Genomic DNA, 16,213 nt, shown 5'->3' on the forward strand with positions numbered 1-16,213 from the left:
TCAGGGAGTTTTCCCTGTCAGTTCTATCTCAGAAGGTGGCTTTTCTTGTGTCCATCACTTCGATCCGCCGCATTTCCGAGTTGGCGGCCATTTCTTGCCGACCTCCTTTCTTGATTTTCCACCAGGACAAGGTGGTCCCAGGCCTCCGCCTTCCTTCCTTCCCGAGGTGGTTTTCACCTTTCCACCTCTACGAGGACATCGTTCTACCTTCCTTTTGTCCAGCTCCTCTGGAGCGATAGTTGAACAGGCTGGACCTCGTCAGGGCAGTGAGGATCTCCCTGGCTAGCACGGCCGCTTTCCAAAAGATGGATTCTCTTTTCGCCATCCCTGATGGCGCGCGTAGAGGCCTGCCAGCCTCCAATGCGACTATTGCTTGCTGGATCAGAACGGCAATTTTGGAGGCTTACCGGGTCAAGAACAGAGTGCCCCCTCCTGAGATAAAGGCTCACTCTACCTGGGCAGTTGGCGCTTCCTGTGCGGTACGCCACAGGGCTTCCGCCCTACGGCTTTGCAAAGCGGCAACCTGGTCTTCCATCCACACGTTCGCCGAACTTTACAAGGTCCATACCTATGCTTCGGCAGACACCAGCCTGGGCAGAAGGATCCTGCAAGCGGCAGTGGTGAGTCCTCTGACCTGATGGAAGTCTGTTTTTCCCACCCCAGGGACTGCTTTGGGACGTCCCATGGTTCCTGTGTCCCCCAATGAAAGGCGATAGAGAAAACAGGATTTTTGGTTGCTTACCATTAAATCTGTTTCTCGGAGCCTTCATTGGAGGACACAGCACCCTCCCAAGTTGAACAGCTCTGTTTATTGTGTTAAACTGTTTACGTTTGAGGTCTTTGAAAACTCTTTGAGTGTTTGAAACTGTTAATCTGTGGAGCGCTGTGGAATTTGTTGGCGCTATATAGATAAAGTTTATTATTACTATATTATTATTCTTTATCTTTTACACGTTGCTTCTCCTACTGCTTTCTCACTAACTGAATATCCTACTTCCTGTCGGTAGGGTGTACACTGCAGAGGAGGAGCTAACTTTTTTATTTGCAAAGTGGCAGCCTCCTAGTGGCAGCAGCATACACCCATGGTTCCTGTGTCCCCCAATGAAGGCTCCGAGAAACAGATTTTACGGTAAGCAACCAAAAATCCTGTTTTTTTGAACAGTGCCAATACTTTTTTCCACCCCCTTTTTTATGTTTGGTGTGGAATTATATCCAATTTGGCTTTAGGACAATTCTTTTTGTGTTTTTTCATTTAAGACAAATTAAATGAAGATAATAATACCAAATAATTTGTGTTTGCAATCATTTTCAGGGTGAAAATGAGTATTATCTGACAGAATTGCAGGGGTGTCAATACTTTTGGCCATGACTGTATGTTTATGTTCTGTAAGAGGTAAAAGTAAGATGGGTGACCCCCAGGTTATTTTGCAATAGTTTAACTTGATTTATGGACTACACATAAATGCATTATATATTTACATTACTTATCAAATGTCTCAAAAATTGGCTTAGAAGGTGGTGCAGGATTCTTGAAAGACTGTACGGACTGCATGTTCTACATTAAAGGACCATTTACACTGCACGATTATCTTGAACAAGTGTTCCCAGGAAAAAGCTGCTTCATCCGGTGTAATGATCTTTTGTGCTGTACAAAAGATCCTTGTTCTCGGCAGCACATTGTCTTTTGTAAACAGGACTTGCACTACCGAGAACAATGGCAGTTGTGCTCAAAAGTTTACATACCCCGGCAAATAGCACCAAAACTTTTTCTCCACTCAAGGTTAGCGGTTGGGTGAAGCCATTTATTGACAGACTACTGTGATTTCTCTTTTTAGGATCTATCCCAGTGATGAAAATGAACTAATAGGAAAAATTTGCTATTGTTGCCGGGGGACTTCACGGGGGGTGGCAGGGACACCAGAGGTACCTAGGGGGACCCTATTTCTCTTTCTATTACCTGGGTGCCCATATTAATAGGTCATATACGTCCCGTGGGGCGGGGGTTGTTAGATTCCCTTTAGGCCAGTTGTTTACCTTTAGAAAATATATGGGATTGAGACTGAAATCGAAGCTGGAAGTTTTATTATTCTCTATAAAAAGGGAGCCTGTTGCTGTTTCATGAAATTATGGTCAGGGCAGTATGAAACTAATGACTGGTTCCTTTTAAACAAAACTGATATGTAGTTATTAGGAAAAATCAGTAAATGCTAATATTTATTCAGTCCTGAAAAGAGACCTCTAAACGGAGAAATGTATTGGGATTCTAAATGAAGATGTAGGAGAGTATAATAAAGTATTTAGGAAAGCTAATCACACTCAATGGCACTATCTAGCAAACTGTGTGACGTCACCGCTCTGCTCTGCTTTACGGCCGGCACTAACAGTCAGTGGAGGGAAGCGCGGCCCTGCGCTTAGTAACCTGATGTTTACCCTGGTTACAGGTGAACACATTGCTAGATCGGCGTCACACACGCCGATCTAGCGATGACAGCGGGGTGATCAGCGACCAAAAAAAGGTCCTGATCATTCCCCACAACCAACGATCTCCCAGCAGGGGCCTGATCGTTGGTCGCTGTCACACATAAAGATATCGTTAGCGGGATCGTTGCTACGTCACAAAAAAGCGTGACGTTGCAACGATATCCTTAACTATATCGTTATGTGTGAAGGTACCGTAACATTTTACAAAAGGTAAAGTTTACATAGCGGCCATTATTCACTGGTGAGAATGGTGGATGATGCAGGAGAACGGTCTTTTGTGAATTCAGCGGACTCATTACTGAGGCTAACAGGGCTCTATTAAACTGAGATCAAGTATTTTTTGTGCTGCATTTAGTAATAGTACAACAGACTGTCATAATATTATAATATGCTGCTCTTAAAGGGAATTATCAGTAAGATCAACTCCTCCCCAAACTGCTTATTTGGGCATGCTGGTCTTTGAAATGTAAATTCATCATCACCTTCTTAAATAATGGACGTTTTCATTCACACGCAAAAAAGTCATTAAGTGCTGTGGACATTTAGCTTGATTGATTTCCAAGACCTGCATGCCTATATTCAATTGAGGGAGGGGGATTAATTTGCTCCTGTGAGAAAATGTACTTTTACTCCCCTTTACCCCAGCAGCATTCGGGTTCCAGTCACAGGGGCGGCGCCGTCGCGGGTTCAGACACCACTCTGAGAACACAAGCAGGGGCTGTAGCCGTGCCCCTGGCCCTTTCTGACACTTCCTCTGCTTTGGGGCCGGATGTCATTCAGTGCCGGGGGCGCGAATACAGCTGCCAGAGCGGTGACTGAACCAACGCCAGTTCCACTCCTGGACTGAAACTGAATGCTGCCGGGGAGAATAAAGTTAATTTTACATGTGGGCATCGGGCACCTTAGTGATGCTATTAACCTGCAGATTATGGTTTTTGCTGGTGACAGGTTCCCTTTAAACTGTTCTTCATATAATTGATCTCCATTAAATCATTGAAATAACACATAATATGTTTGTATCATTTTATTTTGTCTCTTTGTTTTGTATTTTTTGTGTAGGGCTTTGCTAGAATGTGTTCCGAGATCGGGCAGGAGAAGAGTAAAGATTGGGGGTCCATCACTCTTGGCGGAGTCTTTAAAGTGGAATGGATACGAAAGGATAGTGTTCCTTTTCAGAATACACATCATTTACTGAACCCTTGGAATGAAAACAAGAAGGTCCAGATAAGTCGTGATGGACAGGTAAGGTTTCCTGAGAGACTTTGCAGAGAACCTTTCTATGTATATAATGAATACAGCACGAGTTAGTTTTGCTGGAGCTGAACAGCTCTTGAGAATACATTGTTTGGAAATGTATTTTACTGTTAAACATTTGCTTGTAAATTTTACATGGAAATCGAGTAATATCAGTCATTAGATATAGAGTAACACGTTTCAAAATGGTTAAAAGGAGAAAAAAAACCTGTTCCCTAAGGGGACTAAAAAAAATAATCAAATTGTAATGCTTAACAAAACAACTTATTTTATTTCTCTCACATCAGTTTGATTTAACCCCTTCACCCCCGGAGCTTTTTCCATTGTTTCATTTTTGTTTTTCGCTCCCCTCCTTCCCAGAGCCATAACTTTTTTATTTTTCCGTCAATATCGCCATGTGAGGGCTTATTTTTTGTGGGACGAGATGTACTTTTGAACGATACCATTGGTTTTACCATGCCATGTAACAGAAAACGGGAAAAAAATTCCAAGTGTTATGAAATTGCAAAAAAAGTGCAATCTCACACTTGTTTTTTGTTTGGCTTTTTTGCTAGGTTCACCAAATGCTTAAACTAACCTGCCATTATGATTCTCCAGGTCATTACAAGTTCATAGACACCTAACATGTCTAGGTTATTTTTTATCTAAGTGGTGAAAAAAAATTCCAAAGTTTGCTAAAAAAATAAAAAAACATTTGCGTGATTTTCCGATACCCGTAGCATCTCCAATTTTCGTGATCTGGGGTCAGGTGAAGGCTTATTTTTTGCGTGCCAAGCTGGCGTTTTTAATGATACCATTTTGGTGTAGATACGTTCTTTTGATCGCCCGTTATTGCATTTTAATGCAATGTCGCGGCGACCAAAAAAACCCTAATTTTGGCGTTTTAATTTTTTTTCTCGCTGCGCCATTTAGCGGTCAGGTTAATCCTTTGTTTTTATTGATAGATCGGGCGATTCTGAACATGGCGATACCAAATATGTGTATGTTTGTTTTTCTTTTTATTGTTTTATTTTGATTTTGGCGAAAGGGGGGTGATTTGAACTTTTATATATTTTTTATATTTTTAAACACTTTTTTTTTTTAAATTTTGGCAGGCTTCAATAGCCTCCATAGGAGGCTAGAAGCATGCACTACACGATCGCCTCTGCTACATAGAGGTGAAGTACAGATCACCTCTATGTAGCAGAAATGCAGGTGTACTTTGAACGCCGACCACAGGGTGGCGCTCAAAGCAATCGGCCTCTGGTTGTTATGGCAATGCACTACTGACCCCCGATCATGTGACGGGGGTCAGCGGCGTGAGAACTTCCGGCCGCGCGGCCGGGAGCGCTAGTTAAATGCCGCTGTCAGCTCTTGACGGCGGCATGTAACTAGTTAATGGGCGCGGGCGGATCGCGATTCCGTTCGCGCTCATTGCACGCACATGTCAGCTGTACAAAACAGCTGACATGTCGCGGCTTTGAGGTGGGCTCACCGCCAGAGCCCACCTCAAAGCAGGGGATCTGCCAGCTGACGTACTATTCCGTCAGCTGGCAGAAAGGGGTTAAAGAAGATCATTCACCAGTTTCAGCATGATAAACTGGCCACGTCATGGACTAATGGCTGCAGGGCTAGAAGAAAAAAAAAAAAGTTTTTTTTGTTTGTTTTTTTTTAATTTCTCATCAGCATTGTGAAGATATCATCGTGTAAAGTTTAGCTCCTAATTTTCTCTTTAACCAAGGGATGTTAACAGAAATTTTTCTATAGGGATGGTTACTTTTCCCCCTTCATGATATTGCCCAATCAGAGGAAAAAAAACACCGCCGCAAATAAGTTTAGACTCGGCTTTTTTCTATGAGACCTATAATAGCACAGTCCTGCTCTCCTCATTGGTCTCTGCAACTCTTGGGTAATGTAGGGAAAGAAGCACCCACTTAGAAAGCTGCACATCCATCAGAAATTAAGAAAGCAGATGGATGTATTTGAAGACAACGTAATCCAAAAATATATAAAAACAATTAAAAACTGCAAAAGACTTAACCCTTTGGTCCAAGAACTACAAGGGCCTCATCACATGCATAGTAAGGCCTCCTTCACATGTCCGTATAAAACACCTATGTGAAAAATGGGTGATGGTGTCATCAGTGTTTTCCATCAGTGTGCCATCAGTATTTTTCCAGTGTGGATAAAGAAATAAATAAATTACAAAGCTTTTCCTATATACTTTCCAATGTTAAACACGGACAGCACATGGATGCCATCAGTGAGCTGAACGTGTTTTTCACTGACCCATATACTTCTATTGGCCCTTGTTATCCGTGCTTCTGGGAAAAAAACGGACATGTTTCCTTGAATTTTACACGGACATACGTTCCTTGTAAAAACGAGGACATGTGCAAAGCCCCATAGGTTATAATGGGTACATGTGGGATCCATGAAAAATACATACTGGAAACTCGGACATGCGAAGGAGCAATGCAAAAATCATAGAATGTAATGATAAGTTAATAAGTAACAATAGAATATGATGTTCAGGTCTTCATGAAAGCACTATTATCAAAAAATATAAAAATATTCTCATGCAATAAATGGCAAGTGAAAAAGGTAGCATGTATTAAGCACTAAACAGCAGTATTGGGGAGAAGTTAACTCAAGTGTATTGCCATTCTAAGACTGCTTCATCAGGGGTATACCAAGTGACCTATTGCTGTCTGCAAATAAATTAATGTAGGTTCACCCCCCCATGTATAGGATTGGTGCCGAAATATGGAGACACAAGACGAAATGAAATACATACTTAAGTATAGCTATTGCCCCAAATATTCAAGTAATCTCCAAAGAAGAGGAAATAACATAAAGACACCAAAACTAGTGTAATATATTAAGGTAGTGTCTTACCACAAGTAGTTGCCGCGCCAAACATTGCAGATGAATATGGAGAAGACATCACATGCACGTGTACTCCAGATGGAGACCCGTGACTGCACGAATACCCCTGCTACCCGATCAAACATGGGCTAAAAGTGGCTTACACAGATGAAATGAAAATCAAGGTGCAAATAGAAGTTGGCTCGTGCTAAGTGCATGCAAGTAGCAGTGAGCCTGAAATCCGCTGAAAGTTGCTAGTGCATACTGCTGTGAAATAAACGTAGATCCTATGTATATAGTTGCGAACCCTGCACTCTGTCTCTGATAAGTCCAACTGTTATGGTCAAATAGTAGCTCCAGAGTAAGGGATAGGTGATGTCCACTTAATGGTCCGCCGGTGATGCTTGTCGCTCGGGGCGAGTCAGCTTGTAGACATCTCTAGATGTGGATTTTCAGCCATCCAAGTTATCATGCAGCACGTCATGCAGTAGCACTGCAGCAGTAAATTGACTGTGTTGTAGCCTGACTTATGCGCTACAGCGCAGTTTGCCACATAACTTGTTTTAACTTTTTAAACTATTAAAGGCAGGAAGATAGTAAATTACTTGCCGCAAGCTGCTGCAGAAATGCTGATACTAGGGTGGTAGTGCCGGAATAACTGTTGTAAGGATAACAAACGAGTGATCACATATAGATATAGACGTTTAAAGAAGAAAAAAAAAGTCCAATGACCTAAAATGAAAGGAAATACTTCTATATTTAATGGTGAAGATAAGGTCTAATAAATCAATGCATGTACATAAAGATAAATAAAAATAAATATAATAAAATAACATAAAAAAGAACATTTGTAAGAAATCAAGAAAAAAATTACTAAATTAAAAAAAAAATTGTATGTAAAAATAACAGTCAGAAGATGGGTGTATAATGTGCAAAAAAGGTTTCTATAGTGGGCATACTAATTTGCAAAACAACTCCATTCCAGACCATTTAATTCTCATATATGTGAACGATAAGGCACACAAGTTGGAACAAAAGAATATAATACAAAATCGGTGAATACAAAATTTAATATATAAAATAAAATAAACACAATAAAAAGGTCTACGTAAAAACACAACATTTCAGCAGAGCGAGAATGTCATCAGCGGATCAGTCAAATAGAAGAATCACAGGCTGTGGTGAAAAGACATAAGTAAAGAGTTGTTTACAATCTAACAAGCTATTTTTGGGGATATATCCTTATAGTAAACGAGGGATTTTAAAGCACAATCCACCAAAAAATCCTGGGCTAGTGCAAAGATAGGTAGTAAAAAGTCCATAGGGGTTCACTCTGAGTAATGGACATCTGCCATGTTTGGCGAGGCAACTACTTGCAGTACGATATTACCTATAATACATTAAACCTGTTTTGGTCCTCTTATTTGGGTGTTGCTTGAATCTCTGGAGTGGATCAATAGGACCTCAGGTGCTACACCTATTCCATTTTCTCATTCGTCTCATGGAAGGACACAGAACCATGGGATAGTCTGCTGCCACCCAGAGGCTGACATTATGTTTGCATTTAAATAGAAATGGCTCTTCAGCAGACTATACCTCGCCTGTTGGAGTCAGGCTTCCTCACTTTTGTAGTGAGTAGGAGGAGAAAAAAATTAAGGTAAGAAGAAACATAACAGCACGCCCAACCGGGCAACCATGGGAGGGAGCTGTGTCCACCAATGAAGATTATGAGAAACAGATTTTAAGGTATCAAAAATCTATTTTCTCAGTCGCCCATGACAGCACTACCTCGGTCGAAGTCGTGGCGGCTTCGGATACCGGACCAGCCGTGGCAGGGGCCTCCCCGCTGCCAGAACCCGGACTGGCCGGCTCCGGATCTTCGCCAGGTTAGTCCTTTCGTTCTGGTCGGTCATGACAGGTACCGTCTGAGAAGGTTCCCCGTCAGGGACAGGAAACCAAACTGATGCAGGGGAGAGGTACCGCCCTTTTATCCTGTAGGTTTCCTGTCCCTGAAGGGCGGATCCCCTCTCTCTGGTAGTGCTGTCATGGGCTCTGAGAAACACCGTTATCGGTGAGTAACTACACTTTTTTTGTTCATCTCATTGAGGCACACAGAACCTTGGGACATCGTAAAGTTGTCTTTAGGGTGGGTAAGAATGAAATATTACCGTTACCACCTAGTCTTCTGCTGTAACTCAAGCGATTAGTCTGGACTGCCACCTGCAGTATCTTCTTACCAAGACTTGCATCTGCCGAGGTAAAAGGGGGTGCACCCTGTAAAACCTGGGAAATGTATGTACCGATGCCTAAAGTAGCTGCTTTACAAAGCTGCAAAACCAATGAATACTATGAGAAACAGAACTTAAAATGAGTACCAAAGTACTTTTTTCACATCTCTTACATATAGTTGTACTAATCCTAGACATGGAGGATGAACCTTAATTATTTGCAGGTATGTTAGAAGGCAATAGGTTACTTGGTATTAGCCCTGAGGAAGCCATCTTAAAATGGCGATACATTTGGGGTAACTTTTCCCCCCATACCGGCATTTGTATGCATAGCACATTATCTTTATGACCAGATACTAACAACATATCCACAAGATAGTCTCGGGGAACCCCTTTAAAAACATATGTTAGAACAAAATATTAAATGGCAAAGCAAAATTTAAAAAAACTCATAATGGTATGAATTGTATACATTTATACAAATGTCAAAAATATTGTTGTAGACTTTCACTGGGTCTTTTTTACGCATTCTATAGATCATTCACTTATTACAGATCCAGCTGTAGTTCTCCTCTTATGTTTTTCACAAATCACTGATTTCAGGGATTGTGACCTTTATTTGTCCTCTCTGTAATAAGGACATGTGTGATGTCTGTGACAACTTCCTTTGCACCTCTTGTGCAAGTTTAATTTTATTCTTATTTTTAGGAACTGGAGCCTCAGGTTGGAGAACAGCTGCTGCTTCAGTGGGACAGAGTTCTGCTGGGTGATCGAAGTGTGTCTCATTGATTGGATTCTCATCTCGTGTGCCATTTTATTTAAGTGAGTATGTTCCCATAATGCTCCACTTGTTGACCACCAGGTTCAGATGCCTTTGGTTTATGATTATTGATGTTTATGTGGCACACGTACATGCCTCTCTTGACTTGGTTATAAAACATGGGCGGAGCTGGCTGACACTGGTGTAAAATTGCGCCAAAATTATGTAAAAGTTTCAGCAGTTTTATGCCAGAAAACTGATGAATTGGAGCCATTTAATAGTATATAAATCGCCAAACTATGTAAAAAAGAACACACAAAAGCAGGTATTAAACCCTTTTCAGATATATTCTTCCCAAGGGATTTGTCACCTGTAGGGAGGAAAATGCCTCTTGTATTTAAGGGCCTTTCACCAAATTTTTCATTATGAAGTGGACACACAATGTAATAATGTCTGCAAGAACGAATAAAATGTTTTCCTTGTATTATTAATTTGCCTTTGTCATGTACTTTTTTTTTTTCCTTTTTGTTGGATACTGACCAATCATAAGCAGGAAGCAACAATCAAAGGAAAGAAGAACACACCCCTCCAATAGCATAGAGCAGGTTTCTAAGTGTGTGACAAACAGCCCTGGTCTCTTGGTCTAACCTGTATGAGTCAGTGTAGGGCCAGTGCAGCTGAATTTAGCTGTGTCACAGTGAAAACACCCACTTTTTTTTTCTTTTAAGTGGGTGTTATTCACTGAGGGTGTTTTCACTGTGACACAGCTAAACTCAGCAGCACTGGCCCTCATCCTACACTGATTCAGTGAAAACTCTGATAACACCCACTAGTCCAAAGTGCACACCAGAATTCAGTGGTGCTTATCTTCTACTTTTGTATACAATGAAGCCTTTGAGTGGATTACTCAGTCTCTAGTCAGCCTTTTTTTCCTAAGGTGTTTTCTGCTGTCATTTAGTACGAACCGTTTCCAGTGGATATGAAGGACGGGTATGATATTATACCTTAAGGGCTGCCAGAAAGGTTACATTTTTTGCCTGGTTGATACATTCCCCAGAATAATGATTGACTTTACAGATACATTTTTCAAATGAATTGCACACAGAGGGTGTTCTGATCATGTGAGGGATATGAAGAATAAACAGTGCAGCTCCTATTGAATTGGAGCTGAACTGCAGTACCCAGGAATGGACACTACAGTGTTTGGCGCTGTCCTCCTACTTTCTACATGCAGCAGAGGTTCTAGAAGCTGATAATTAGGGTGACGGGTGCCATAACACCAAATGATCAGATACTGATGACTTATACTAAGGATAGTTCATCATTGTGTCACAATCCTGGACAACTTCATTAAGGCCTGATCTTATGATCTTTGAGAACAGGTTTTGAAGCCAGTTTAAAAAAAAAAATGATATTGCTTTCTGGCAAGAATATGCAGCCCCCGTACGCAGCATCTGGCAGGACGCTATTGGCACAATCTTTACAGGCTCTCATCAAGTAATTAATACAGGAACACAAGTCTTGTTATTAGTATTGACAAATCAATTTACAACACGAGGCTTTATCCAGATAGTCTCGAAAAGGCTTTATTCCTCAATTATAGCATCCATTGACAGCTGAAATGACAGGAACAGCATCCTCGTGGGGAAATGAACAGATTTTCCTCCAGTCTGTTCACAGTAATGATCTTTTTCCATGTCCCCTGACATTTCTAGGTGTGTGAAATCAATAGGTAGAGATGAGAGGCTAGTGTTGTGCTTTAACCCCCTCCATGGCTGTTTTTTTTTCTACATTTTATGCTTTTTTAATTACGTTTCTTCATTAGAATATGTAAGTAATTTAGTCTAAGTGTAAGGTGGCCATTATTTGCTTTTATGGTAATCCATGTGTACTGGTACCAATATGTATGCACACTTTATTTTCAAGCTGTGCTTATGTTTCATCAGATCAATAAAGGTTTGTTACCAGAAAATTTTTTTGATAGCTATTCTTTTTTGTATTAGAAGCTATGGATTTTAACTGATGGGCATTAAAGGTGTTGTCTGGTTTTAGGCTACAAGTCTGCAGGCGCAAAGTGAGAATTCTACGATACCACTGCAGGTAGACGGCAGTAATATGACCACAAGTGTGCAATTTCCATAGTTTTCACTGCATTCGACTAGATGTGACCAGCCTCGATCAGTATGCTTGCATTAAGCAAAGCTGCCACATCCAGTACTCACGTGACCGCATGTGTGCAAATCTCATACTTGCGGTCACGCGCCCGCCGCTTCCGGAACTGGAGAATCTACACAGTGCGCAGTGCTCGTGATGCGAAGTTTCACAGTCCCATAGAGTGACTGCAGACTTGTGCTCTAAGGCTGGATAACCCCTTTAAGAGAACATTAGTAGTACATGGTCGGAAAAATTGCCCACATCTTGTGCCAAAAGATTAACTTACCGTATATACTCGAGTATAAGCCGACCCGAGTATAAGCCGACCCCCCTAATTTTGCCACAAAAAACTGGGAAAACTTATTGACTCGAGTATAAGCCTAGGGTGGAAATGCAGCATTTACCGGTGAATTTCAAAAATAAAAATAGATCATTATTTCCCCATAGCTGTGCCATATAGTGCTCTACACCGTTCATTATTTCCCCATAGCTGTGCCCCATATAGTGCTCTGCACCGTTCATTGTGCCCCATAGCTGTGCCATATACGGTGCTCTGCACCGTTCATTGTGCCCCATTGCTGTGCCATATACAGTGCTCTGCACCGTTCATTGTGCCCCATTGCTGTGCCATATACGGTGCTCTGCACCGTTCATTGTGCCCCATTGCTGTGCCATATACGGTGCTCTGCACCGTTCATTGTGCCCCATTGCTGTGCCATATACGGTGCTCTGCACCGTTCATTGTGCCCCATTGCTGTGCCATATACGGTGCTCTGCACCGTTCATTGTGCCCCATTGCTGTGCCATATACGGTGCTTTGCACCGTTCATTGTGCCCCATTGCTGTGCCATATACGGTGCTCTGCACCGTTCATTGTGCCCCATAGACATCTCTGCCGCCGCTGCTGCAATAAAAAAAAAAAACCACATACTCACCTCCCTTGATTGCAGCTCCCGGCGTCTCGTTCCGGCGCCTCCATCTTCCCGGCGTCTCTGCTCTGACTGATCAGGCAGAGGGCGCCGCGCACACTGTATGCGTCATCGCGCCCTCTGCCTGAACAGTCAGAGCGCAGACGCCGGGAAGATGGAGGCGCCGGCCGGGAAGATGGAGCGGCGCCCGGCGGCTGGAACGAGGACAGGTGAATATGCTATACTTACCTAGTCCTGGCGATCCTCGCGCTGTCCCTCTGCCTGGTCTTCGGTGCCGCAGCTCTTCCTGTCAGCGGTCACCGGCACCGCTGATTAGAGGAATGAATAGGCGGCTCCGCCCCTATGGGAGGTGGAGCCGCTTATTCATATCTCTAATGAGCGGTCCCACGTGACCGCTGAAGAGGGGAAGAAGCTGCAGCACAGAAGCCCGTGGGACGGCAGGGACAGCGCGAGGATCGCTGGGACTAGGTAAGTATACCTCAGCGCCCTCACCCGCCGACCCTGCCACCCACATTGACTCGAGTATAAGCCGAGAGGATCACTTTCAGCCCAAAAATTTGGGCTGAAAATCTCGGCTTATACTCGAGTATATACGGTATTTCATTCTATTTTAAATTCTGCAATTATCACAATGGTTTTCCAAGAATATTTGTGCAAGATTCTTCCCACTATTGTCAGCAGCACATCTCCAGTTTAAATGTGCATATCAATACGTTGGGGCAGTAAACGCCCAGTGTAGAAGGCATGTTAGATTTGTCATTTAACAATGAAGAACCATAGAAATGAAAGCTTTTTCTTGTGTTCATTGCTGAAGTAACCCATTCTCTTTTCCTCTTTTGAACAGGTTTGATATCCAGAAATGGCGATGAATATTTGGAATTGCACCATTTTTAGAAAAGATAATTTATCTGTGGTTTCCGTTAATTGCACTTAATTGTTTACAGGCAGCTCATTTCTAAAAGGCCGACGTCATGAGAAGGTTTATGAAGAACGCACTGGACCAAGACAGGATTGATATAGTTCTAGTGAAGCATAATTGGAGATGTAGTGATAAGTTATGGATAGTTGCCCAGCCAGGGTTTCAGAACAAAATATATTTTAATGGTTTTTACTGTTGTAAAGCAAATTGCACTGAACAATAATGTTCAATGTAAATTAATTATTTTTTTTTATTGAATGTTATGGGCGATAAAATTGCAGAAGTTAGGGGAAGTCTGTTGTATACAGCCTTGGTTTTAAGATGTATTCCTATTTTATTTAAGGGGTTATGCATTAAATGGGAAAACTCTTTTCAAATAAAGTAGTCTCCCTATAAAGTAAAAATAACAATCACCTCTCATACTGGTACAGCTATGTTGGTGCCAGGTCTCCTGGGGCTCAGCCGACGCTTTTGGGCTTCGGCACACTCCAAACCTCGGACAAATCATTTTAATAGTAGCATATTACAAGGATATGCCTTCTCACTTTTTGGACTCTGTGTTCAATGATGACGATTCAGTGCTATTGTAGCACCTTATTGTTTCTGTAAAAGTTGTGATACCCCCTGCCGACTGTGTAGGGAACTGTAGCTGGTACCTATACACTTCATTGGGTCTAGTGACTGGGAACCGATCAGAATGAAACATTGTTGTAGCACTCTGTCTTCGTAGGTTTAATGGGAACCTAACAGCAGATTCAGACTGCCTGAGCCACGGGCAACATGAATTAGACACTGGCTGCATTATTGCAGTTGTGTGGTGTAATTTGAAATGCTGCAGCGTTTTAGGGAAAACATTCTTTTAAGAGCCGGCTGTGAATGATGCATCTTGATTGACTAATCCAAGAGGTAAGTCATCGGTGACTTCTCTCCACTCTACAGCCCATGACTGACAAGTCTTTCCTTACGTATTTTTGTGAATAGGTAGACGCCTGTCATTCTAAGGATGCAAGGAGTAGCCACCAGGGACATACCTCTTGGACTTGTCATCCAAGATGCAGGATGGCTGGCCGGCTTTTAAAAGTGTTGTTTCTCTGAAACGCCGCAGAGTTTTAGAGTAAAACATATACAGCTGCGATAACACAACCAGGATGAGAATTGTGCTGCGGTAGTTACTGTAAGGTTCCCTGGTTTCCTTTTAATAGTTTTTTCAGCATAGACCAGTAACATCAAAGATTAGTGATATATCATCCCTTTATTTGATATGTCAATACATTGTTAGGTAGTTGATCATAGAAGTGTTATAGTATTAAATAGTAATATTATTATTTGGACCATAGTCCATGCATGTATTTGTTACACTGCTGTACAAGGTATATCTACCACGCTGTAGATGCAGCTGATCTGCTATAGAATATTTGCTTCTGGCACATTTTTATATAAACACAACCAGAGAAACACTACAGGGACAGTGATCCTACATGCTATAGTAAGATGTAAACACTTAAATATAGTAGCATTTATTTAGGAAACTATAAATGTGAACACAATATGGGAACAAATGGTACATGCACACAGGGTGGATACACAGATTCATGTTTATTATCCTCACTGTAGATTAGATTTTACCCGGCACAACACAATATCTGTGAAGAGTCTGCATTGGGTCAGTCCCATCTGTTTCCAACCTCGATGTTTTACAATAACTTGATTAACTGCGGTCCTCTAGGATTGGTAAATGGACCATTGCTGGTATAAGGTAGGGAGTACTGCTTACTTACTTATCTATTGACACAAGGTGCATCTGTATGGCTGGGTGTATCTAAATGTGATGCACTTTGCCCCAGAGAAAGTAAGTTATTTAAGTAGAAGAAATATTCCAAATTGTATAAAAATACAACTTTCACTTGAATTTGAATACTAAGGCAAAAAATATATATATATGTGGCTAACATGGGAAACCCCTTAAGTTGATATAAAATATAACTTTTAATGTAAATAGTTAAAAAAGACAAAAACAACATCAAACACCATACACATAAAAAGTGCTAAGTACACCCTGATACGTACCCTTGCCTCCGCAGCTGCCTATCAGTGGAGATGGCACCCTATATACCTAAGATACTCGAGTATAAGCCGAGGCACCTAAATTTGACATGAAAAACTGGGTAAGCGTATTGACTCGAGTATAAGCTGGGTATGAATTGTCCTCTTATCCCTATCCTTGCATGCATGGCGGCTCTCCATCCCTGTCCTTGTATGCATGGCTTCTTATCCCCGTCCCTGTATATATGGCTCTTTATCCCCATTCTTGTATGCATGGCTCCTCATCCCCTATCCTTGAATGCATGGCTCTCCGTCCCTGTATGCATGGCTCCTTATCCCTATATGTATGGCTCCTTATCCCCATCTTTGTATGCATGGCTCCTCATCCCCATCCTTGTATGCATGGCTCCCCATCCCTGAATGCATGGCTCCCCATCCCTGAATGCATGGCTTCCCATCCCTGTATGCATGGCTCCTTATCCCCCGTCCCTGTATGTATGGCTCCTTATCCCCATCTTTGTATGCATGGCTCCTCATCCCCATCCTTCTATGCATGGCTCCCCATCCTTGTATGCATGGCTCCTTATCCCTGTATGCA

At 42.0% G+C, this 16,213-nt stretch overlaps 1 protein-coding gene across 2 annotated transcripts in view; it reads left to right on the forward strand.

Annotated features, from left to right (window-relative positions):
* Nucleotides 1-15,577, forward strand: part of YTHDC2 (YTH N6-methyladenosine RNA binding protein C2) — a 272,381-nt gene extending 256,804 nt beyond the window's left edge. For both annotated transcript variants that reach the window (XM_069752951.1, XM_069752942.1), the window contains 3 exons: nucleotides 3,541-3,723; nucleotides 9,519-9,632; nucleotides 13,498-15,577. In XM_069752951.1, the coding sequence (XP_069609052.1) occupies nucleotides 3,541-3,723; nucleotides 9,519-9,599 (264 nt within the window). In that variant the 3' untranslated portion in view covers nucleotides 9,600-9,632; nucleotides 13,498-15,577. The remainder of the gene's footprint in view (nucleotides 1-3,540; nucleotides 3,724-9,518; nucleotides 9,633-13,497) is intronic.
* Nucleotides 15,578-16,213: the final 636 nt, after the last annotated feature.

The sequence above is a fragment of the Ranitomeya imitator genome, chromosome 1 (genome assembly GCF_032444005.1).
Source record: "Ranitomeya imitator isolate aRanImi1 chromosome 1, aRanImi1.pri, whole genome shotgun sequence".
NCBI classification, from domain to species: domain Eukaryota; kingdom Metazoa; phylum Chordata; class Amphibia; order Anura; family Dendrobatidae; genus Ranitomeya; species Ranitomeya imitator.